Source organism: Phascolarctos cinereus, unplaced genomic scaffold (genome assembly GCF_003287225.1).
Source record: "Phascolarctos cinereus isolate Bilbo 61053 unplaced genomic scaffold, phaCin_HiC Scaffold_5;HRSCAF=322, whole genome shotgun sequence".
NCBI classification, from domain to species: Eukaryota; Metazoa; Chordata; class Mammalia; order Diprotodontia; family Phascolarctidae; genus Phascolarctos; species Phascolarctos cinereus.
In genome coordinates, this window is record NW_027555958.1 from 468,432,016 (window position 1) to 468,454,977 (window position 22,962).

The following is a 22,962-nucleotide window of genomic DNA, read 5'->3' on the forward strand; positions in this document are numbered from 1 at the left end:
GAACTGAGATTGACATCTCAAGGTGCTTCTAGGATTTCCCTGGAATGATGTCACTAGGCTTGGTAAATGACCACATCTGCTATTTAAAAAGCAAAGCCAGTCCCTGGTAGTGTCCTCCAGCATCACCACGTGTTTTTCATTGCAGAAGTTTGCAAGAAGGGAGTTGTAACTGTGAGTCCCGCCCGGACAGTTTTGTTTGGATCCACCATCAACATTTCATGCTCTTTGAAACCCAAAGAAGGCTGTTCACACCCTTCTAATTTCCAAAAGTTAACCTTCTACCAAAATCGACTTCGGGTTCACTCCCAGAAGAGCCACTTACTCACCATGCAAGTCTCCAATCTCCGCCTTGGAACAACTGTGTTTGTGTGCAAGGTCTCGTGTGGCGGCCACGTGGAGAGCCAAGTGTGCGGGGCCGACATCTCTGTTGGCGGTAGGCAGACTTTTTTCATCCTAATGCTTTCATGGACTTTTGGCACTTCAACTGGGATAAACAGAGATCAGAATAGCAGAAAACTGCATTTTTCATGTATCCCAGTATTGGGAATGCTAGCATCTCAAGCCTGGCCTATAGACACAGACACAAAAAAACGTTCAAATGGGAAGCCCATACATATAGGGAAGTATAATTAGGGAAGGGGGTGTCTTGGTCTGGGAAGTCACTGGGATGTGAATGGAGTCAGGACAATGCAGCCTTAGTGCTTAAATCTTTAGGCAATTTGGAGGGCTTCATATCCCTAGTGTGGTTCCCAGAACACATCAGGCATGCAGTAAATGCTTGTCGACTGGCTAGGACAAGTTGTCTCTCTGTAAAATAAGGGATGGCACAACATGACCTCTCTGGCGTCTTCCAGCTCTAAATCTAAAACTGGATAAGCCTCTCTGATTGGTCTGCCATGATGACTATCATATGCCGTTGCTGTTAGGTTTTCTGCTGCTTTGGAGGCAGGGCAGGAAGTACAGAACCAGATTTCACTTGTGTCAGGAACTCTCGGGGAAGAAACCCCATTGACTGGTGCAAATTGGTAGCTCTTCTGCAACTTCTGAGAGTCATCATGGACTGAAAGCTCCTTCTCAGGGTCATGTGGCCAGTAGTGTTGAAGGCAGGTCCAGAGCCCAGTTTGCCTGACTCTGAGGCCATTTTCCCATCTATGAAGCCACATTGCGCCTTTCCTCTCTTAGAATCGCAGCCTTTGTCCTGGTCCCCACTTTGTCACCTAAGCAGTCACTGGAGTATTCCCAGCTGTTTGAGGTTGGCAGCCAGTGGCAAATTGGTCAACAAGGATTTATTAAATGCCTCCTATTTTCCAGAAACTGTGCTAAAACCTGGGGATACAAACACAAACAAATAAAATAAAAGAGCAAAAACTATCCCTGCTTTTGGAGCTTAATTTTTTTTTTAATCTTTAGGCAATTGGGGTTAAGTGACTTGCCCAGGGTCACACAGCTAGCAAGTGTCAAGTGTTTGGTCTGAGGCCGGATTTGAACTCAGGTCCTCCTGACTTCAGGGCCGGTGCTCTATCCACTGTGTTACCTAGCTGCCCCTCGGAGCTTAAATTCTAATGGAGAAGGTGAGATATACAGAAATAGGTACAGACAGAGTGGATGGAAAGTGACCTTGGACAGGAAAGCAGAAGCAGCTGAGGGGACTGGAAGCTGTCTTGTTCTTCTTCGTCCCCTCTCCCTCCTCCTTTTCTGTTCCCTTCCCTCTTCCTCTTCTTCCTCTTCCTTTTCCTCCTCTTCTTCCTTCTCCTCTTCTTCCTCTTCTCTCTCACTTGTTCTCAACTTTTTTCTTTTCTTTTCTTTTTTTGTGCACCCAGGGTCACACAGCTACTAAGTGTCTGGGGCCAGATTTGAACTCAGGTCCTCCTGACTCCAGGGTCAGTGCTCTTTTTCTCTTCTTCCCATTGAGAAAGGAAAAAAAGAAGATGGACCAAACCCTTATAATGATAGCCAGCCAAAACCCCTTTCCACATTGGCTGTGTCCAAACACATATGTCTCATTTGTCATATTCTGCCTCTATTGGGAAGCATGCTTCATTGTCAATACTCTGATGACGTTGATCATTGCCTGATCAGAGCTCTTTAAGTCTTTCAGAAGTTGCTCAGCTTTGTGAAGCTGTTGTCTTACAAACGCCTCTCCTGGTGCTGCTCCCATCAGTTCATCCAGGTCTTCCCAGGTTTCCCTTTCATCATGTCTTATAGCACAATAATATTTATGTATCATAATGTGTTCAGCCATTCCCTAATGGGCACTCCCTTGGCTTCCAACTCTTTGCCACCACCTAAAAAAAGCTGGTGTTTGATATGCGTTTTCAAGAAAGCCAGAGTTTTTGCCCACATACTTGTCTGTATCCACACAACCATGTACTATTCTTCATTAGTGTTTACCATGATGGACTTCATGTGGGCTGGGTCACCGGTGCAAGTCATGGGCTCCTGCAGGGAGAGGTGACTATAGAGACAAATCGTGTGTGTGTGTGTGTGTGTGTGTGTGTGTGTGTGTGTGTGTGTGTGTGTGTGTGTGTGTGTGTGTGTAACACCCAAGAGATGTTATAGGCTGTTACTCTGAACCTAGACAGTCGTTCCAGGAAAAGTCACAGTAATAGCTGTTGAGCCCGCCTGCCTCAGTCTCTCCCCATTCCAGTCCATCCTCCATTTAGCCACCAAAGAGATTTTCCTCAAGCACAGATCTGATCATGTCACTTCCTTACTCAATAACCTTCGGGGTTCCCTGTCACCTCCAAGATTAAATATAAACCGTTTGGCATTCAAAGCCTTACATAACCCAGCCCCCTCCTCCCTTTCCAGTCTTCTTACACCCTAGTGCCCACCACGTGCTCTCTGATTCGAGGACCCCTGCCTCCTGGCTGCTTCACTAACAAGACCCTCCATCTCTCAGCTCTGGGCATTCTCTCTGTCTGTGCCCAGGCCTGGGACACACTCCCTTCTCACTTCTAACTACTGGTTTCCTCCAAGTCTCAACTCCAGTCTTCTACAGGAAGCCTTTCCCAACCCCTCTTAATTCTAGTGCTTTTCCTCTGTTAATTATTTCCAAATTATGTTGTCTCCCCCCATTAGACTGTGAGCCCCTTGAGGGCACAGACTGGTTTTTGCCTCTGTTTGCTTAGCACGGCAGGGCCCCTACCATGTAGGAGCACCCAGTAAAGGTCTGACTGACAGGGAGCTTAATTTCTCTCGATGTAGTAATGCCGACCCCCTCCTTGGTAGGGGAGCACATAAGCTCTTCTTTCTGAATGACTCCTGGCCATGATGTCATCAGTAAAGTGGAGTGTTCCATGGGCGTTCTGAAGCCGCAGTCGGGTTCTGAGTGTTCTTTACCACAAGTCTGAGTAACCTCGACACTTAGCAGGCAGAGCTCCCCGGGGCAGCCGTCTGCAAGACGCTTCTCCCCTCCTTCCAGTGATTGGGTTGCTCCTGTTTGAATTGTAACCAAGTACTCATGTTCTTTCTGGGCTTAATGGAGGATTAGTGGCCAGTTATCTCCCCTGTGGGAAACCCAAAGTCCATTAGAACCTTAAGTAACTACAGGGTAGTTTTATGTCTGTTGTCTCATTTACTCAAACCGTTCTCTCCATTGGGAGTAAGGATCTTCCTATACAGCCCGACTCCCTAGCTCCCTACACATGGTCTCTCTCTCTGCCCAGTGGACTTCGGGTTCTTTGCTTTCTTTTAAACACGGACCCTTCTGTCTATCTGGTGAAGCCTATGGCTCCCTTCTCAGAAAAATGTTTCTCAGTTTGCATAAGATAAAATACAGAGGATTACAAAGGTCACCCATTATACTGAATATAAAAGCACAAATTCACAGACCCAAATTTAGGAAAGTATCGAGTAGAGGAATGAGGCTACATACGAGATGTCTTATTCCAGGAAGTCCCTTCTTAGAGATAGAATGGAGAAGGAACACCGCATCTGGGGCAGGAGACCCCTGAATCATGGCCATAGGACTTTGGGCAAGTCTTCACTTTTTCAGACCTCAGTTTCTTCATCTTTAAAATGGGTGGGTAGATGGGGTTTCTCACACTAGACGACTTCAAAGATCCCTTCCAGGCCTAAGTTTCTGCTCCCACAAATCTTGTCTGGGCCAGTGGTCACTATTCTTGTGCCTGCTAAAGAGGCGCAAGGCATTCTCACGGCTAGTACTTGTAGTTTGGGGCTTTGAAGAGCAGATCTGTGGCTGGGTTGTGGCTTTGTGCCCATCAGACTTGTCGCTATCATGAGGACATGAGGAAGGAAGCACCTGCAGAGGGTTAACGAGCTCCTGGCTGCTTTCCCAATCTTCTTAGGGTAGGGACTAAGTAAGAAAATGATTTGCATGCACGTGTTTATGCCTCTAGAACAAGAGTGAGAAGCAAGTGGGCAGGAGGGGGACCTGGCACAGCGATAGAAAGGTGTGGGTTTCTCTTTCATCTCGCCATCTTTACAGGAAACAGTCCATTTCCCATGTTTGCCCAGGCTGTGCCAGACCCTGGAACAGTCTCCCTATCACTGCTTTCTGTTGGATTGGGTGACCCTGGGGTCTTTCCATCAAGATTCTGGTCCTCTGACCACAGGTCACAGAGCAGAATTTGGTCTTCATTGGCCCAAGGATGGCTTCCTCATTTAATGTCAATGACATCATGTGTCTGGCCTTCAGCAGCTGAATAATTGCATGTTATTGAGTTAAATATTAACTGGACAATGCTGACCAAGGGATTTGAAAAAAATAAGATAATAATTGCAAAGTTGTTTGCCCCATGCCTGGCCCATGGTAAGTGCTACACAAATGTTAGCCGTTGTTATTGTTATCAATGTATGCCACTGTTTCAGTAAGACTCAGATGTACTTATTAGCCCTCCATTTTTTCTTTGCCTTCTTTTCCTGTAAAGTCACTCCAGAGCAGCCCCAAAACCTCTCCTGTAGCCAGCTTGGAGAGCATGGGAACGTGGTCTGCACCTGGAATAAAGGAAGAGACACCCACCTGTACACCGTGCACATTCTGCAGTAAGTGATGCGGTCCCTGACTGATTTGCTTTTCACTGAACAGAAGGAGTTTTAGGACGTCCCTAAGGAATGCTGCCTCACTTAAACCCAGTTCACAAACAAGTCAAGACATCACTTGTGATGTCACTGGTCCTCTTTGAAAATGAAGGACGGGGCAGTGGATAGAGCGCTGGCCCTGGAATCAGGAGAACCTGAGTTCAAATTTGACCTCAGACACTTGACACTTACTAGCTGTGTGACCCTGGGCAAATCACTTGACCCCGATTGTCTCACCAAAAAAAAAAAAAGAACAAACAAGGAATGGTGAAAAGAACTCTGATCCTGGAGTCCAAAGACCTGGCTTCAAATCCTGCCACTGATGCTTACTGCATGGGGGACCTCAGCCAAGTCCTTTTGCCTCTTCGGGTCTCAGTTTCCTCCTATGTAAAATGAGGAGGCTGAACTCAGTGGCCTCTGAGAGTCACTTCTAGTTATCTGTTAATACTCCTACAACAACTGAGATCCCCCAATCATGTGGGACAGGGCTAGGGCTCACACCTGGGTCTCCTGCCTTCCAGTACTCGATCTCAGGCTTGTAAACACAATGGATAGTCGCCTTCTTTTGTTCTCTTCCTGAAGACTCCTCCTCAGAATACCTCCTTGCGTCTCCTGCCGGACACCCTTCACCCAAGTCCTCCCAGATGGAAAGGGGAGCAGAGTGTGCTCCTTCCTTTTTGGTTTCTGTTTTCAATCTCCTTCACTAAATCCTAGAGAGAGCGCCAGAAGGGCACCTCCAAGACCACCTAGTTCAGCCTCCTCATAGCAGCAGCAGCAGCAGCAGCAGCAGCAGTAGCAGCAGTAAGAGCTCAGCTCTTCGTCTTGCGCCCTTCAGGAGGCTGAAGCTCTCAGACTCTCAGAAGAGCTTCGGGTTTTCTTGCCACTTCTGGATACCTTCAAAGAACTCTCGGGGCACCTCAGTAATGTTCCAACTGCCTAAGCATTGCAGAGCTGAAGCCAAGTCTCTGGGTGGCCTTCACCATAGCCGGGGCAAAGGCTTCTCTCTGCTCCGGCTTTTCTCTGACAGCTCCAATCACTTTCTTCAGGTTCTGAATCCTTAGCTCTTCCAACCAGTCTGCTTCTGACTGAAGTGCTGTTCCCATCTCGGGTACTGACCCAGTCCTGAGCATAGCCAGGGCTTCTCTCTCCTCATAAAGAACTGCAGCAGCAGTAGGGGTTTTTTCCCCCCACCTGAATACATTTATTTACACCTTATTTACAGCCAAATCTCACAGAAGAATATGAACATTTGCTCTTCTAATACACTTTTATCTAGCTTCATTTTATTAAAAAAAAACCCCATTCTTTCAACAACAAATACTTATATGGCACTTTATAACCTTCTTCTCCAAGACCCTCGTTAAGTAGGCAGATATACATTACTCCCATTTACCGAATAAGGAACCTAAGGCACAGAGAAGTTAAAATGACCTCCTCTGATAAGTGTCAGAGGGAGGATTTGAACCCAGGCTTTCTGACTCTAAGTCCAAGGCTTTATCTACCACATCACAGTCAAAGGGAATAAACGTTGTTGTTGAGGACTCTGTCCCTAGGATGAGAAGCCACAGCCATTTCGTGGAATCCAATCACTGGTTTAAATATTTTCTCAAGTGAGAACAAACCTGAACTATAGGGATGTCAAAACCACTCCAGCAAAGATGGGGAGGCCCGAAGCCTGGTAGGTGAAGAGGATCCTTTTCAGGATTGTAGATTGGTAGAGTTGAAAGTTCCCAAATGTCATCAGATTTGGAAGCCTCTGAAAATTCTTGCTGCATAAATTCAGAATAGGTACTGGCAGCAGAATGAATCTGGAAGTTTCTCTGCAGTAGGGATGGCTGAGAAGATCCTTCGTCCAAGTCAGTGGTTCTGTTGTGTTCCCACTGGCTGGTATGCCAGAATGACCTGAGAACTTTGCCTGCCATTTTGAATCCCAGGCCTTCTAAGTACACCGCCATGACACATTTCCACTCTCCGTTGGCTCTGCTTTAGATCTCTCCCCTGCTTTGCTTTTTCTTGTTCTAGACGGTGCACTGTCCATCACGCATTCCATCGATGTCTGCCCATTTGCCACAAAGTCCTTCAAATTTCTCGTTCAGTTTGTGCTGTCAATTCCTCTTCCAGCTTAAGTGTTTTGGACCTTGGCTACTGCAATAGCAGCCTCAGCAGCAATAGCTGGCATTTGTATTTTGCTTTTTGAAGGGTTTCAAAGCACTTTACAAATATCTATTTTGTTTAATCCTTATAACTCTGGAAGGGAGGTAGATGCTACTGTTTTTTCTAGCTTTCTTTTTTTTAATTTTTGTTTTAAACATTTTTGTTTAAAGTTTTGAGTTTCAAATTCTGTCTCTCCATCCCTCCTTTCCCTCCCCCCTCCCTGAGACAGTAAGCAATCAGATGTAGGTTATACATGTGTAATTATGTAAAGCATTTTCATATTAGTCGTTTTGTACAAGGAGACTTAGATAAAAGAAAAAAAAAGAAAGTAAAAAATAGCCTGCTTCAGTCTATATTCAGTCATTATCAGTTCTGTCTCTGGAGGCAGATTGCATTTTTCATCATGAGTCCTTTGGGATTGTTGAGAAAGAGCGAAGTCATTCACGGTTCTGCACTGCACAGTACCTCTGTTACTGTGTACGATGTCCCCCTTGTTCTCTTCACTTTATTCGACATCGGTTCATGGAAGTCTTCCCTGGTTTTCCTGAAATCATCCTGCTTGTCATTTCTTATAGCACAATTATATTACATTACAATCGTATACCACAACTTATTCAGCCATTCCCCAAGTGATGGGCATCCCCTTGATTGACAATTCTTAGCCATCACAAAAAGAGCTGCTGCAAATATTTTGATACAAATAGGTCCTTTATCCTTTTTGGGATATCTTTGGGATATAGACCTAAGGTAGATGCTATTATTTTTCCCATTTTCACAGATAAGTAAACTGAAGCAGAGGTAGAAGTGACTTGCCCAGGGTCCCACAGCTAGTAAGTGTCTGAGGCAGGATTTGAACTCAGATCTTCCTGACTCCATTTAACTGCCTCCAGATAAATCATTTCAACTATCTGAGCCTCAGTACCCTCATCTGTAAAATGAGGGGGTTGGATTACATGATCTCAAAGGTTCTTTTTGATCCTACATTATCTTGTTATCCCCTCAAGCTCTCTGAATCTCAATTTTCTCCTCTGTAAAATGGGGATAGTAAAACTGACAATACTTCACAAGTTTATTGCAAGGAAAGTGATTTGAAAACTTGAAGCTCTGTACTTTAATCCAGGAAGACACAGATTAAAATCCTGTCTCTGACACTTTCTAGCTGTAGGACTCTGGACATGTCCCTTAACCTCTGTTTGCCTCAGTTTCCTCATCTGTAGAATGACGGGGTGGCCTTTGAGGGCCCTTTCAACCCTAGACTTGTGATGTGACAAGTCAGGCTCCAGGGTCTCAGTTTCCTCATTTGAGGAGTAGACGAGATTGCCCCTGAAGTCCTTCCTAGCTCTCTAGACCTCTATGATCCCATGACTTTTAAGTGCTATGGAAACGTAAATTATAGTGGTAGTGGTCAAGGTAATAGCAGTGGTAGTAGTAGAAGTAGTGGTAGGAATGGTACTTGTGGTATTAGTAGGTGGTAGTGTTAGCAGTGGTGGTAGCAGTGGTATTAGTATTAGTGGTATTAGTGGTGGTAGTAGTAGCGGTAGTTCAGCTGGAAGAGAATTCAGAGATCACCTGGCCTATCCCCCTCATTTTGCAGGTGAGGAAACTGAGCCGCACAGGGTCACCCCACTGGGAAGTGTCTGAGGAAGGGTTAGAACCTGGTTTTCCCAGGTCTGGCCTTGGGGTCCTGTGATTTACGGCACTGACACGTCTTTTCTTCACAGGCTGACAGGGCCAAACAATTTGGATTTGGAGAAACAACGTGCTCCGTATGGGGATGATTTAGATCTTGGAATAAGCCTGAGCCCAGCTTCTCCTGAAGCCAATTACACAGCCAAAGTTGTTGCTTCGAACAGCCTCGGGAATTCTTCTTCCCTCCCTTTGGTGTTCTCCTTCATGGACATAGGTGGGTATCTTTTGGCCGCCATCTTGGCTGCTCACCTGTTGCTCTGCACTTGCCACTTTCGGCTGTTAGCTGTTTTCCCCTGTGCCTCCCAGATGAGCGCCCCAAGAGGACGGGATAGCTTCTCGAGGAGCAAGGCTGGCTTTATGCACCAAGTACCATGCCTTGCACATAGTAGGAGCTCAGTAAGGTAACAAATATTTATTGATGGGTGCTTTGTCCGGGCTGCCTCCCTTGGACCTGGAAGTCTTCCCGATTTATCTCTTGGAACCCCAGACTTTACACAACACTCCACTCGTGCAAAATGCTCATGGGAAGCCTCACTGACCCCGCAACTCCCTAATACTCTCTACTTCTTCAAATATACATGTCTCTACTTAACTGTGTGTTGTCTCCTGCTGGGTATTATGTCAGCTCCTTGAGAGCAGGTCCGGTTTTGTTTTCACCTCTGTGTGACCAGTGACTAGTACCTAACACATGTTATCAATTCAGTTCAGTTCAATTCAAGGACTTCTTACTGAGCACCCACTTTGGACCAGACACTGGACCAGGCTTTAGAGCTATAAAGACAGAACCATGAGGCAGCTAGGTGGCACGGTGGATAGAGCACTGGCCCTGGAGTCAGGAGGACCTGGGTTCAAATCTGGCCTCAGACACATGATACTTCCAAGCTGTGTGACTCTGGGCAAATCACTTAACCCCAATTGCCTCACTAAAAAAAAAAAAAAGACAGAACCAGAAGACTCTCTGCCCTGTAAATGACTTTACATTCTACTAAATGTTTGTTGGATTCGATTGATAGAATGCCTGATCTTGGGGTGTGAGAGGTGATTATATCATTTAGCACCTGAGGATTTCAGGAAATAGTCCTGTTTTTGGTGCTCACGTTCCTCGGTGGCAGCCTGCCCGTTCCATCCTTCACCCCTGCTGCTGCCTCCCAACTTCTTTCTTTTTATTTCTAGCCCTTCCCCCACCAGAGGTCCTGTGTTTGTTATTCTATGGCACTACCTCCTCTTTCTTTCTCCTCCTCTTTTGTCTCTTCTGTGTTCTTTCCAGCCTAGCAGGTCATTTCTCCCACATAATCTATATTTCATTGAATTAATGCCTTTAAATTAAAAAAAAAGTTCAGACTAGTGGTTTCACCAATATAGGGAACTTCCAATGTGGAAGCTCCCTCTGCCTAGGAAGATTAGCCTTTTTAAAAAATTGAGAGTTCCAGAGGATCTAGACAGAATTCCAATGACTTAACTACGTTCAGACCTCCATTTTGTATCTGAACTCAGGCCTTTGAGGATCCAAGTTCTTTATCTGCTGAAGAAATGAAAATTAGTGAATTAAATGAAATCATCACCAGGGCTGATGGTAGTCATTGCCTAATTGGTAAAAGTCAGGAGTGGGTTACGGGGGGGGGGGGGGGGAGACCATCTGTGCTGCCTAGCAACTCACATCATTTTCTCTCTCCCACCACAAATGGGACTTCACCAAATGAAGTTAATTGTACTCATGGGAAACAAGTTTTGTAGTGTTGGTTACACCTCAGATACCCTGGTGGTGATCCCTGGAGCTGCTGGCTAATCCCTTTTCTGTTTGTCTCCTTGACTAGTGAAGCCTCTTCCTCCGAGTGACATCAGAGCCGACTTTCCCAATTTGTCGGCCAACCTGTGTACCTTACAGTGGCAGGACCAAGGACCAGCGGTGCTAAATCGCCTCCAGTTCCGGCCAGTCCATGAAAATGCCTGGAAAACGGTAATCTTTCCATGATGGGGAGAAGCGGATGGGATCGGGGCCTCACTTTTCCTTCAAGTATGTGATATTTGTGGTGGGAAAGAGGTTCTTTATCAGATATTTTCAATATGACTACCTAACCCTTTGTCACGGCTATTCATCTCTTCCCATCTGAAAATTAGGGACCCTGAGATGATCTGAGCAAAAGGATACACATCTGAGTCATTCCTGAAAGTCCTGTGTGGTTCTGTTTCTTCGTAAATGTCGTAGACTTCAGTCAATGATATTAATTGTTCTTTTTGTTTTTACATCCCTGATGGCCAAAATAATCATTCGTATTTAATAATGATAATAATAATGATATTTGTATAGCTCTTTAAGGTTTGCAAAGTGCTTTACAGATTTGATCTCATTTTATCCTTACAACAACCCTGGGGAAAGAGATGCTTTTATTATCCCCATTTTACAGAGGAAGAAACTGAGGCCCCGATGCTTAAGGGACTTGCCTATCTAGTAAGTGTCAGAGGTAGGGTTTGAGCTTTGATCTTTCCAGTTCCAAACTCCAAGTCCTACACTCTCGCCACTCCTGTGTCAGAGGAGACAATATGTGTAAAGCATGTAGCCTAGTACCTGGCACATAGTAGCGGTTCAATAAATGCTTGTTGAATCAAATGACTTACGCTGTTTTCCCCAAGTGATTATTTTTTTCGGAGGCTGCATCAAGGTGACCAGATTTATGGCTTATATCTCTGAAAACAAGTGAAATTTGCTGCTTCAGCACAGGCCTCAGCTTTGTCTTTAAAGAGAATTGGCAATTCAAGTCAGTTCAGTTTATTGGGCTCTTATTAAGTATCTCCTATATCCCCAGGCACCGTTCATGGCACTGCAGTTAAGGGAGCAAGGGGTGAATCTATCCTTGTCCTTAGGAAGCTTGTATTCTCTCACGGGGCATGGAGACATGTGATTTTCCTAAACAAGCTTCTGGTCTTGCCACTGTCCTACTCAACAAATTGCTGGAGGTGGCGAAAGCCACGTCCACGCTGGACCCAACCTAGCCTTGGGGCATTATAGTATATTCCCTCTGTTGTCCACTTCCCCAGACCTTCCTTTCCTCCTCCATGAATTGCTACTGCTTAGCATGGCTGTCCCCAAGCCTATGACACATTCCTTCCACACCTCTCACAGTCCCTTGATAAGTAAGCAGAGACCTGTGGAGATGAACTGTGAATTGCTGAAGGTCACCCATCCAGCTAAGGGCAGCATTAGGATTGGAACCCCAATATTTCAAACCCCTCCTTTGACCCTGACCTCTCCTTCACACGACCGGAAGATTTATCTTGCTGAGCAGTGAAGGGTCGTGACACGTCATGGGTCAAAAGCGTCTGAAGTCTGCTCGGGAAAGAGAGGAGGGAAGAGAGTGGACGAGTGGAAGACACTGACAGGTCAAAAAGGCAAGAGGGCGATGAGTGTCTGAAATGGGATCGAAGGCGAGAAGAAAGACTGGTGAGCAGAAGCTCAAAGCTGGCTTTCTGTTTCCACTTTTCTCATGGATGAGAGCTGCTCCTATCAGTCCTCTTCAGACCTACTCCACTTGAATCACACTGAACCGCTGGTCTGCATTCAAATCCTGGACAAGACATCTTTTTCTGAATCAATAGCTTTATTTACATGATTCCCCATGCCTAGAAGGTCTCCTACCGACATACCATGTCCTCTGGGAGAACCTTCCCCGCCCCCTATAATGGCGGCAATGGTGATAACTAGCATTTAAATAATGTTTTAAGGTTTGCAAAGCACTCTGCAATTATTATCTTATTTGATCCTCACAACAGCCCTGAGAAGCATTTTTACAGATGAAGAAACTGAGGCAGAGGTTAGGCAGCTTGCCCAGGGTCACTGGTTAGTGTCTGGATTTGAATTCAGGTCCAGAGCTCTATCTACTGCACTGGCCTAGATAGAAGCTTTGGTGGTATCTGACCCTTCTTACGTATTCCACGTAGCACTTTGTACCAATTGTGTATTATGTTATAGTACAGTTATTTATACATGTTGCCATATCCCTCCCCTACATCTCTGCCTTGTGGGCAGGCATAGTTGTCTAAACTCTGTTCATCCTCCAGGATCTAAGAGAGCACTCCGCATATCACATGAACTTCTCAAGTAGAGATTGTTCCATTCTTTGTGCTCATGTCCCCGGCACCTAATTTAGTGCCCAGTATGCATTAGGAACTTAATAAATGCTTACCAATTGACAGATAGTTGGTGCTTAATAAATGGTCATGCAAATGAAAACTCAGAGCAAAGTGGTCAGAAATCCGGATTAACCAATGTTATTGTGATTTCTTTTCATAGAATCAGAAATGGAAGGTAGCTTGAAAGACCATTAGCTAACTACTTATTGTTCTCACATGAACTTTTTGTTTGTATCGTCTGGTTCAAGGTTCACATCACTAACTCTGGAGGAAGATATGATCTGTACAACCTGAAACCATTTACAGAGTATGAATTTCAGATTTCCTCCAAGCTGCATTCTGTCAAAGGAAGATGGAGTGACTGGAGCAAGTTACTGAGGACTCAGACTCCGAAAGAAGGTATCACACACACACACACACACACACACACACACACACACACAAATTCTCATTACTGTAAATTTGAGGGGAAAAAATACCACTGCCTTTTACTAATCTCCTGTTGAAATAGAACATTTCCTTCAGTTATTTAAAATCATTATTCTGAGAATGGGCCTATAACAAGGAGATCCATGATACCTTGCCCTAGAGGCAGTGTAGAATCATGGAGGACTCTTGGGCATCCAGCTGCCTGAAACCCTCCTGATCAATTAGCCTGAGACACAAGGGGTTTTTTTTTCCCATGGTGTCCTCATTTTCATTAGTTCTTAATCATGGGAGATCATGGAGGTGGCTTGGACTATGTTGGTTCTACTGTTTCCTCTCTTGTCCATCAGCAGACAGACTTGCAGGACTGGCTGAAGAAAAAGGCCACATCTGGCACGTTACAGGAACAATTCTGATCTTGCCATCTTTTTTAATTATTGTAGTCTTTTTTCCCTCCCACGTTTTTGAACTAATTCACCAAATATCTTATTCAATTATACCTTCCAACATTTTAATTCAGTCTACAAGGTAAACTTGAATTGTTGTTATTCAGCCATGTCCAACTCTTCATGACCCCATTTGGGGGTTTCTTGGCAAAGACAGTGGAGTGTTTTGCCATTTCCTTCTCCATCTCATTTTACAGATGAGGAAACTGAGGCAAATAGGGTTAAGTGACTTGCCCAGGGTCACACAGCTAGTGTCTGAAGCTGGATTTGAACTCAGGTTTTAATGTCTCCAGGCCCAGCAGTCTATCCACTGTGCCAGCTTACTTAATTAGTAAGAAGGATGGTAGACATCATAACCTATACTGGACTTAGAGGCAAGAGAAAACTAAGTCTGAATCCTGTCTCGGATATCTAATAGTTGTATATTGATGTATATTTTGCAGTTTCACAGATTTTATCTCATTTGATTGTCACAACAAGGAAGTAAGGTAGGAAGTAAAAAGATGATTATCCCCAGATAAAGAAACTGAGGGTCAGGGAGGGTGACCTTTCTGGAACTTACCCAAGATCACACAACTTATTTTTATTCTCTAAGAGAATAAGTTACTGGTGAATTGCCAAATCTGAATAAGTGAAGGGAATTTCCATACTGGGAGTCATCCCCACCCTTTTCCATGCAAACAGTTCAGGCCAAAAAATAATTTTAAAAAATAATTTTATAATAATGAATAAAATACTAGAAGTCAGGACTTGACTTTTCACATCCCATAACATGCTCAATGAGAGACCTGTTTGGGGGTGGGAGTTGGGGGAGAAGATTGACATTTTGAAGGCTTTCTGATATTCATGCAGAAAAATGCCTACTCCCCTAAAACATACCTCCCTTAGCAGAGTCTTCTTGGCTGACGCCCAATGTTTTCATCTTCCTTTTCTGTCTGATCTTCTTTCGGGTTGCTTAACCCCCTGGGCTGTATTCTTAGCTGCTCAGCTCTTACCTCTTACCGCTATTTTTGTCATCAGTTCCTTTCTGAAACTAGTTGATACAAGACTCAAAAGGTGTGATCCTTCTCTCTCTCTCTCTCTCTCTGTCTCACAAGGTGTGATCCTTCTCTCTCTCTCTCTCTCTCTCTCTGTCTCTCTCTCTCTCTCTCACACACACACACACACACACACACACACACACACACACACACACACACTTTCCTTTTAACCCCTTAGGCGTACATTTATTTGCCCGTTTGGGGTTTTTCAGTTGGGTTTTTTCCACCGCTAACTCACTAGTAAGGTTTCAATTCAACTTCATTCCTACGGTAACTATTATTGTACATTACACTTACGTGAAATTGAATGTTGACTTCCTTTAAAGCCCTCCAGCAGTGACTGCTTCTCAAAGGCAAATTCTGACATATCATCTCAAAATCATGACATCTCTGTAGCGGAATCATCAGCCACGGAGCCCACCCCCTTCCCAAGTATCCAGTCACCCAACCTTTGCTGGAAGAACTTTAATGAGAGGGGAATCTGGCAAGAAATAGGGTTTGGATTTGCTTGTTTGGAAGGGCTCATTACAGGTTGGCCATTCCCGAATAACATCTCCTACGTCATGAGATAGTAGATTTTAAAGTTAAATAATGTCCCAGGCAATGCAGAAATCCCTCTTCCCCTCTTTTTAAAATGTTCTTTTTCCCCATCCCATTCCACTTTGTCTTTTAAATGAGAGATTCTGTAGTCTTAGGAAATCTAATTTCCATCTCACTGTTTTTTTTCTTTTTTGAGGCAGAGGAGGCTTAACATTTTTTAGCTCTTTTCATGTTCCAAATCTCCTTGGGTCAGGAGACTTGAACCTGACTTTTGGCATTTACTTGACTCTGGGCAAGAATTTAGCTTGAGTCATCTGTCAAGTGAGGATAATACTGCCTATAGGAGCACCCTGCCTGTCAAGTCAATAAGCATTTATTAAAAGCCAACTGTGTATGTGCCAGGCATGGGGTCAAGTACTGGGAATACAGAGCAGTCAGCAAGCCCTTCACATGCATGTGTGTCTCTCCCTGCCCCTTCCCCCACCCCCTCACCCCCATTAGAATATAAGCTCCCTGAGGGCAGGGACTGTCTTTCAGTTTCTAGTTTTATCCCTGGCACTTAGAATGTGTGCTGCCTCAGGGAAGGACTATTTTTTTTTCTATTTTCTTTGTATCCCTAGAGCACAGCACAGTGCTTGGTACAAGAAGTCCAAAATAAATATATGGTGATTGACCGTGACGTGAAGTCCTGGGCTTTCGCTTCTTTATCTCACTGCTTCTTGTCCCCACCCAATTTATCATGTAAAGAGAGCGATATCCTAGAATGCTCATATTTGATCAGTAGTGAGCATTGGACTTAGAGTCAGAAGATCTGGGTTCTAATCTTGCCTCAGTGGATAGAGTGCCGAGCTTGGAGTCTGGAAGCCTCATCTTCCTAGGTTCAAATCTGGCCTCAGATACTTACTAGCTGTGTGACCCTGGGCTAGTCAGTTAACTCTGTTTGCCTCAATTTCTTCACCTGTAAAATGAGCTGGAGAAGGAAATGGCAAATCACTCCAGTATCTTTGCCAAGGAAACAGCAGATGGGTCACAAAGAGTTGGACGTGACTGAACAAAAACGAAAATATCTTGTTAGAACTAATAATCATTTTTAGAAAAAGGCACCAGCTGCTTAACTGGATAATAGTGATTCGGGTCCTGGATTTGAAGTCAAATAGAACTGAATTTGATCCTACTAGCTGTATGACCTTGGACAAGTCACTTAGCCACTATCAGACTTGAGTTCCTCATCTGCAAAATGGAGAGAAGGGAATAATATCTGCAGCATTTACCTCACATGGTTTTTATGAGAACCAAATGAAATAATTGTTCCAAGACAGCAGTAAGTCAATTCAACATTTACGAAGTGCCTACTAGGTGCGAGGTTCTCTGCTAAGCCCTGGATATACAAACAGAGAAGGAGGAAGGAAAGAAGGAGAAAGAAGGAGAAGGGGGAGGAAGGTCTCCCCTTGCTCTCAAGTGTACATGCTGCTGGCAGGAGAGGACATGTCTACAGCTCAGGGTTAGGGCCTGGGCTTGATTCCTGGCTATGCCTCTTACTGGCTGTGTAACCTCAACCATGTCACTGAGTGTCAGTTTCCTCATCTGTAAAATGATGGCATTGGGCTTGATGATGTCCAAGGTCCTCTCCAGCTCTAAATCTCTGCATCTCCGTGCAAAGCCTTTTTGGCTCTCCCTGACTGCTGGTGTCCTCCCTCTCAGCCCTTGGGGTGTATTTCCATTTTTTTATGGATTGATACAAAAATGGAGAGATGGAGAAATAGAAAAGCAGAAAGATAGATAGGTGGAGCATGTGTTAAAATCTACTGTGTGCCAGGCACGGTGCTAGGTGCTTGGGATGCAAAGGCCAGAAGATCCCTGTGGTTAAAGAGCTGATGAAGTAAAATACCGCCTGAAAGGGAGTTGGGAGGTGGGGTAAGGAGAGGGGGAGGAAGAAGGGGGAGGGCAGCCATGGTGGGGCCAGACCTGAGAGTGAGCCAGAGGGAAGCTGGCAGCATGGTGGGGACATCTGGCAATATGGCGGCCATCCTTCTGCCTCCAGAGCGTAGCCCGTAGCAGGGGCTTAATAAATACTGGTTGATTGATCCTCTGACCCTAAGTAAATGAGAGGGAATCGAAGGAGGATGAGAGCATGACAAAACGGTCTCAGCCACAAGCTTCTCGAGGTCGGGTACCTGGGCTTATCGCACCCCGTATGCTGCACTTTGGCTGTAGAAGGTACTCGGGGGATATCTCTTGGTTGACGGGAAATGACGGACTATTGTAGAATGTGGAATGTGGTGGGATAAAGCCTCTTACAGCCAGGGACTTGTTTTTCTTTGTATCTCTTTAATAATGACGATTATAATAATAGCTAACATTTATAAGGCCTACTGTGTGCTAGGCACTGTGCTAAACACTTTGCAAATATTATCTCATCTGATCCTTGCAACAACCCTAGGAAATGTAGGGGCTCTTGTTATCCCCATTTTACAGCTGAAGAAACTGAGGCAAACAGAGGTCGAGTGACTCGTCCAGGATCTGGGGCTGGATGTGAACTCCAGGCCTGGCGCTCCCTCTACTGCATGCCCATCCCTGCCCCTTACTTCTAGAGTAGTGGCTGACAGGTCCTTAATTGATGCTTTAGTTGAATCAACTCCTTGGAAGAGCCTTTAAAGCAGGAGCACCTGTCCTGTTTGGGTCACCTGCTGAGACCTCTGGATCACTTTGCAGAATCGTGTTTTAAAATGTATGAAGTGAAATACTTAAGAAGGCAAAGGAAACCAAATTATATTGAAGTGTAATTAGCAAAATATTTTATCACAACAAAGCCAGGACCCCCAGGTTATGAGTCTCCCACAGCCTGTGGTTGTGTGACCTTTCGCACGTTTATTAATGGATAGAAGATGATTTTGTTTCTAATTCTTTAAAAGCTCTGTCTGACCTGGAAGAAACAACTTATTTCTCTTCTTTTTAAACAGAACCAGTTGGAATGTTGGACGTGTGGCACATGGTGGATGACCTGGAAGGTGGCCTACGAAATATTTCTCTGTTTTGGAAGGTGAGATTGCGGTGGAAGCCGACGGTTCTGTAGAATTCTTTCACGGTATCACAAGAGCGTTGAGGCAGAGACGTCCCTGAAGTATGAATCACTCTGCTAAGATTCTTTCTCCTCCAACATCCATTTGTTGGCCTACCCAGATCACAGTCCGTTTGTAACAGTGCATCACGTGAGGCACAGGGAATGACTGGAGGTCACACAGATTTGTAGTGTCAGAGGTAAGAAGTGGAGCTGACTCTGGGGACAGCTTTCCACCCTGCTTCTCATCTGTGATAGAAATTATTCCTTAACCTTTCTGGGCCTTGGTTTCCCACTCCATAAGATGGCAGAGGTTGAGCAAGCTGATTTCAGGTTCTTTCCAGCTCTAGAACTGTGGTTCTCTTATGGTTCCTGGTGGGGGAGATAACACAGACCAAGGAGTGGGCTCTCGGGCTTCAGAATGGGTGATGGAGGTGGGGCACAGGGTCTGCCCATCCAAGATTTCCGGTGTGGGACAGACTTCCCCTTTTCTTGTAGCTACCTCTAGGTAGCAGAGGCAGTGGGCAGGGTCATTCTGGTCCTCTTATTGATTAATGAGGAATTGGGATGTTTCCCTCCAACGCCTGTGAGGACCCCTCTACCCCCCTAGTAACAGCTGTTCTTACCACTCAGCCCAGGTACTCTCTCTGCCCAATCACAACAAGGCATGCATGGGAGAGTGGAGAGCATGCTGGCTTCCCTCAGATATTTCCTCCTTTGGTGATCCTGAGGAAGTCATTTCATCTCTGTATCTCAGCTTTCTTCTCTGTAAAATGAAGGGATTGTCTCCTCTTATACCCTTCCTCTAATATGAACCAGAACACATGCCTCCCCATCCCAAACCGCACCAGGCCGTTCCCCACCCTAGTCCCCTAATTCCTTTCCACCACCCTCCTTCCCTCAGACAACCATATTCCCCTTCCCTCAGCCCCAAGCCAATCCATGGTTCTATACCCAACCAGGGCTTTCCCCTAGAGATAACGGGGCACATCAAGGGGACCCTGAGCCTAGAGTCTGAAGATCTGGGTTCAAAGATCACTTCTGAAGTGTACTGCGGGTGTGACCATCTCTCTGGCCTTCAGTTTCCTCATCTGTAAAATAAAAGAGTTGGCCTCCATGGCCTCTGAGATCACTTCCAGCTATGTCTGATCCCCTGCATTCTGTAAACTTGTCCTTTACCATACATACACCCAGCATACTTTCTTAAAAAAAATCTCACTTTTTGGGCAATCTTTTGTTTTCACACCACTTTAATTTCCAAATATATACCTCCCCCTTTCCATCTAGTCATGCTCTTTGACAAAGATTTTGTTTGTTTGTTTGTTTGTTTTTTGGTTTAGGCAGTGGGGTTAAGTGACTTGTCTAGGGTCACACAGCTAGTGAGTGTTATGTGTCTGAGGCTGGATTTGAACTCAGGTCCTCCTGAATCCAGGGCCGGTACTCTATGCACTGTGCCACCTAGCTGCCCCTTTGACAAAGATTTTAAAAGGAAGAGGAAAAAAATCAGTTCAGGAATCCAACCAATACACCAAATATATCTGACAATATGTTACAATCCGGGTCCCTCTCCCCGCCCCCTAATCATAAAGGGGAAGAACCATCCTGGACCAGAGTTCTTTCCCCACCTACGATTCTGGGGTGCTGGTATAGGGAGAGAAAAAGAGGAAGGAAGGAGAGAGACTCATCACTGTTTCTTCCCACCCACTCCCAACTGTAAGGAGATGGGTCGCCTGTCCTGCTCTCCAGCCGTACCCCAAGCTCAGGGCTCCTTTAAAGAGGGCCCGGGGTGGGTGGGGGGGTAGCTAGGTGGCACAGTGGATAGAGCACTGCCCCTGGATTCAGAAGGACCTGAGTCCAAATCCGGCCTCAGACATATAACACATACTAGCTGTGTGACCCTGGGCAAGTCACTTAACCCCATTGCCTAGCAAAAAAATAAAAAGAGAGATTTTGGGGCAGCTAGATGGCGCAGTGGATAGAGCACCGGCCCTGGATTCAGGAGGACCTGAGTTCAAATCCGGTCTCAGACACATAACACATACTAGCTGTGTGACCCTGGGCACATCACATAACCCCATTGCCTAGCCAAAAGAAAAAAAATAAAATAAAATAAAGAGGGCCCAGCTGGGCTTCAGGAGGACCTCTTTACAAAGATGCTTCTTCCTCGTTTCTGCAAACCCCCTTCCCTCTCCTCATCACTGTCCCCAGTGAAGTGTAAATTAGTTACACTAAAACAGATCCGCCAAGTCTGAAGGGGCACTCAGGGAGAGAAGGGTCCCCAGGAGGCTTGGCTGATATTCTGCATCCTTCAGTTTTCTGAAATGCCACAGGAGGAGAAGGAGCTCTCTCCTCCCCCCGGCATTCTGTCTTGCTTCTCCTCTTTTCCCCCCTCCTTCTTTTCCTCTTCTTCCTCCCTCCTCTCTCTCCTCCTCTATCATTTTTCTCTCTTCCCCCTCTCTCTTCCTTCTTCCTTCCCTTCTCTTCTTTCCTTCTCTTTTCTTCTCTCACCTTCCTCTTTACCATCCTTTTTTTCCTCCTTCCTTCTCTCCCTCTTCCCCTTCCTTCTCCCCATCTTTCTTACACACACAAAAGTTGTCGGTACCAGCATCAGGGAATTACTATAAATAGTGGGTGGGTTGGCAGTCAGAGCCTTAGGATGGTTGCCGCCATTTGGATTTCTTAAGTAGGGCTTAGGGATAGAGGTTAGACCTGTCATTTCAACAACCTAGTGAACTCCTGGAGGAGGAAAAGCAGATTTGCCCAGGTCTTTCGGCTCCCAGGCCAACTGTCTTTTTACTGCCACAGTACTTAACACAGCACCAGGCACGTAGTAGGTGCACAGCAAATGCTTATAGACCGACTTGCTAGGCCAAGGTGAGTTCATTCAGATGAAAAAGAAAATGACCACTTCGCCAGCCCTGTTCTGCCAATGAAGCTGCTGCCATCTTGGGGTGCTTTCAGAGAGGCACAGTTCCAGGAATGACAAGGTGAGCTCATCCCGCTATCCCTGCCCCTAGTCAGATTCCACAGCTGGAATACTGTGGTCAGTCCTGTACACTACAATTTTAAAGGCCAGTGACCTTGGACAGCATGCTGTGGAGGGCAGCCAGGGTGTGGTGAAGAGTCTGGGCTTTGTGCCATGTAACGATGGGGTGAAGGACCTGGGGATGGTTGTCTCAGAGGAGAGAAGACTTGGGCAGACCGGACTGCTGTGGATGTAATGTACCTGATTTTAGTTTTGTGAACTTTGTTCACACTTTTCTTGCGGAGAAGATGGCAGGGTATGGATCAGCCAGGAATGGAGCCAGATTGTTTTAGAACTGGTTTGATAGACATATTTAAAGACCCCATCGTCCTTAATGGCTTGGTGTGAGTGTGGCAGAAGGCCTTCGGTAGAGTGCCCCAGGGATCTATTCCCCTGTGCAAAGTGGCTTATCAGTGACTTGGGTGAGGTTTGCTGGACAAAGATGCAGAAGGACCAAAGCTGGGAAGGGTTGGCAGGGCAGCCGATAGAATCTGGATCCAAATGGTTCTTGAGGCTTGAGCACTGGGCTGAATCCAATAAGATGAAATTCATTAGTGGTCAATATAAAGTTGTGCACTTTGGCACAAAAATTCAAACTCACAAAAAGAAGATGGAGGAAGCCTGGATAGACAACGGCTGTTCTGAAAAAGATCAGAGCGTTTAAATGGACTGCAAGGTCAGTCTGGTTCAACAGTGGGACATGGCCGCTAATGGAAGCCTGGGTTGCACTGATCAGGGCTGCTGTTCCAGGAAGAGGTGGGATGAAGCACTGTCTTGTGCCCTTCTCAGCCTCCTCTGGAGCCTTGTGCTCATTTCTGGGCACCATGGCTCAAGAAGGACACTGATGAGCTTGAGAGTGGTGGCAGAGGGCAGCCAGGACAGCCATGGGCCTTGAGCTTCTGCCATCTGAGAAGGTATTTGGAGAAACAGCTTGTGTTCATCCTGAAGGAAAGAAGGTGTGGGGATGGAATAGTTGCCTTCCAGCATATGAAGGAGGGAGGTTCTGTTTGGCTCCAGAGAGGAGACCCAAAGGGAAGGTGGCAGGGAGGCTGATTCAGGCCAGAGGTCAGGGAGAGCTTCTGGACAGTGAGAGGTGTGTCCAGAAGAGGGAGAGCTGCTGCCTCCAGAGCAGGTGGGTTCCCTCTCCCTGGCAGTGTTAGGCCAAGACTGGACACCCACCCATCAGGACATTCCTTGGTGTAGGGGGTAGACCAGGTGACTGCTGGGGTCCTTCATGTATCTGAAGGGCTGCCATGGAAAAGGGGCAGAACCCACAGTAGTGGGTAGAAGGGGCCAGAGGACAAATTAAGTTTGATATTGGACAGTCACATCTGCCTCAGAGCAGAATGGGTTGCTCTTGCCTCTTTTTACAGAAGAGGAAACTGAGGCCTAGAGAAGTAGTTGTCCTCCAGC

At 45.7% G+C, this 22,962-nt stretch overlaps 1 protein-coding gene across 3 annotated transcripts in view; it reads left to right on the forward strand.

The window, feature by feature from the left end:
• IL12RB2 (interleukin 12 receptor subunit beta 2) overlaps positions 1 to 22,962 on the forward strand; it is an 80,278-nt gene that overhangs the window by 19,875 nt on the left and 37,441 nt on the right. For 2 of the 3 annotated variants that reach the window (XM_020993137.2, XM_020993133.2), the window contains exons 3-8: positions 146 to 433; positions 4,893 to 5,007; positions 8,919 to 9,100; positions 10,701 to 10,843; positions 13,263 to 13,413; positions 18,427 to 18,506. In XM_020993137.2, coding sequence (XP_020848796.1) covers positions 146 to 433; positions 4,893 to 5,007; positions 8,919 to 9,100; positions 10,701 to 10,843; positions 13,263 to 13,413; positions 18,427 to 18,506 — 959 coding nt within the window. The remainder of the gene's footprint in view (positions 1 to 145; positions 434 to 4,892; positions 5,008 to 8,918; positions 9,101 to 10,700; positions 10,844 to 13,262; positions 13,414 to 18,426; positions 18,507 to 22,962) is intronic. The other variant, XM_020993135.2, reaches the window with a different exon arrangement.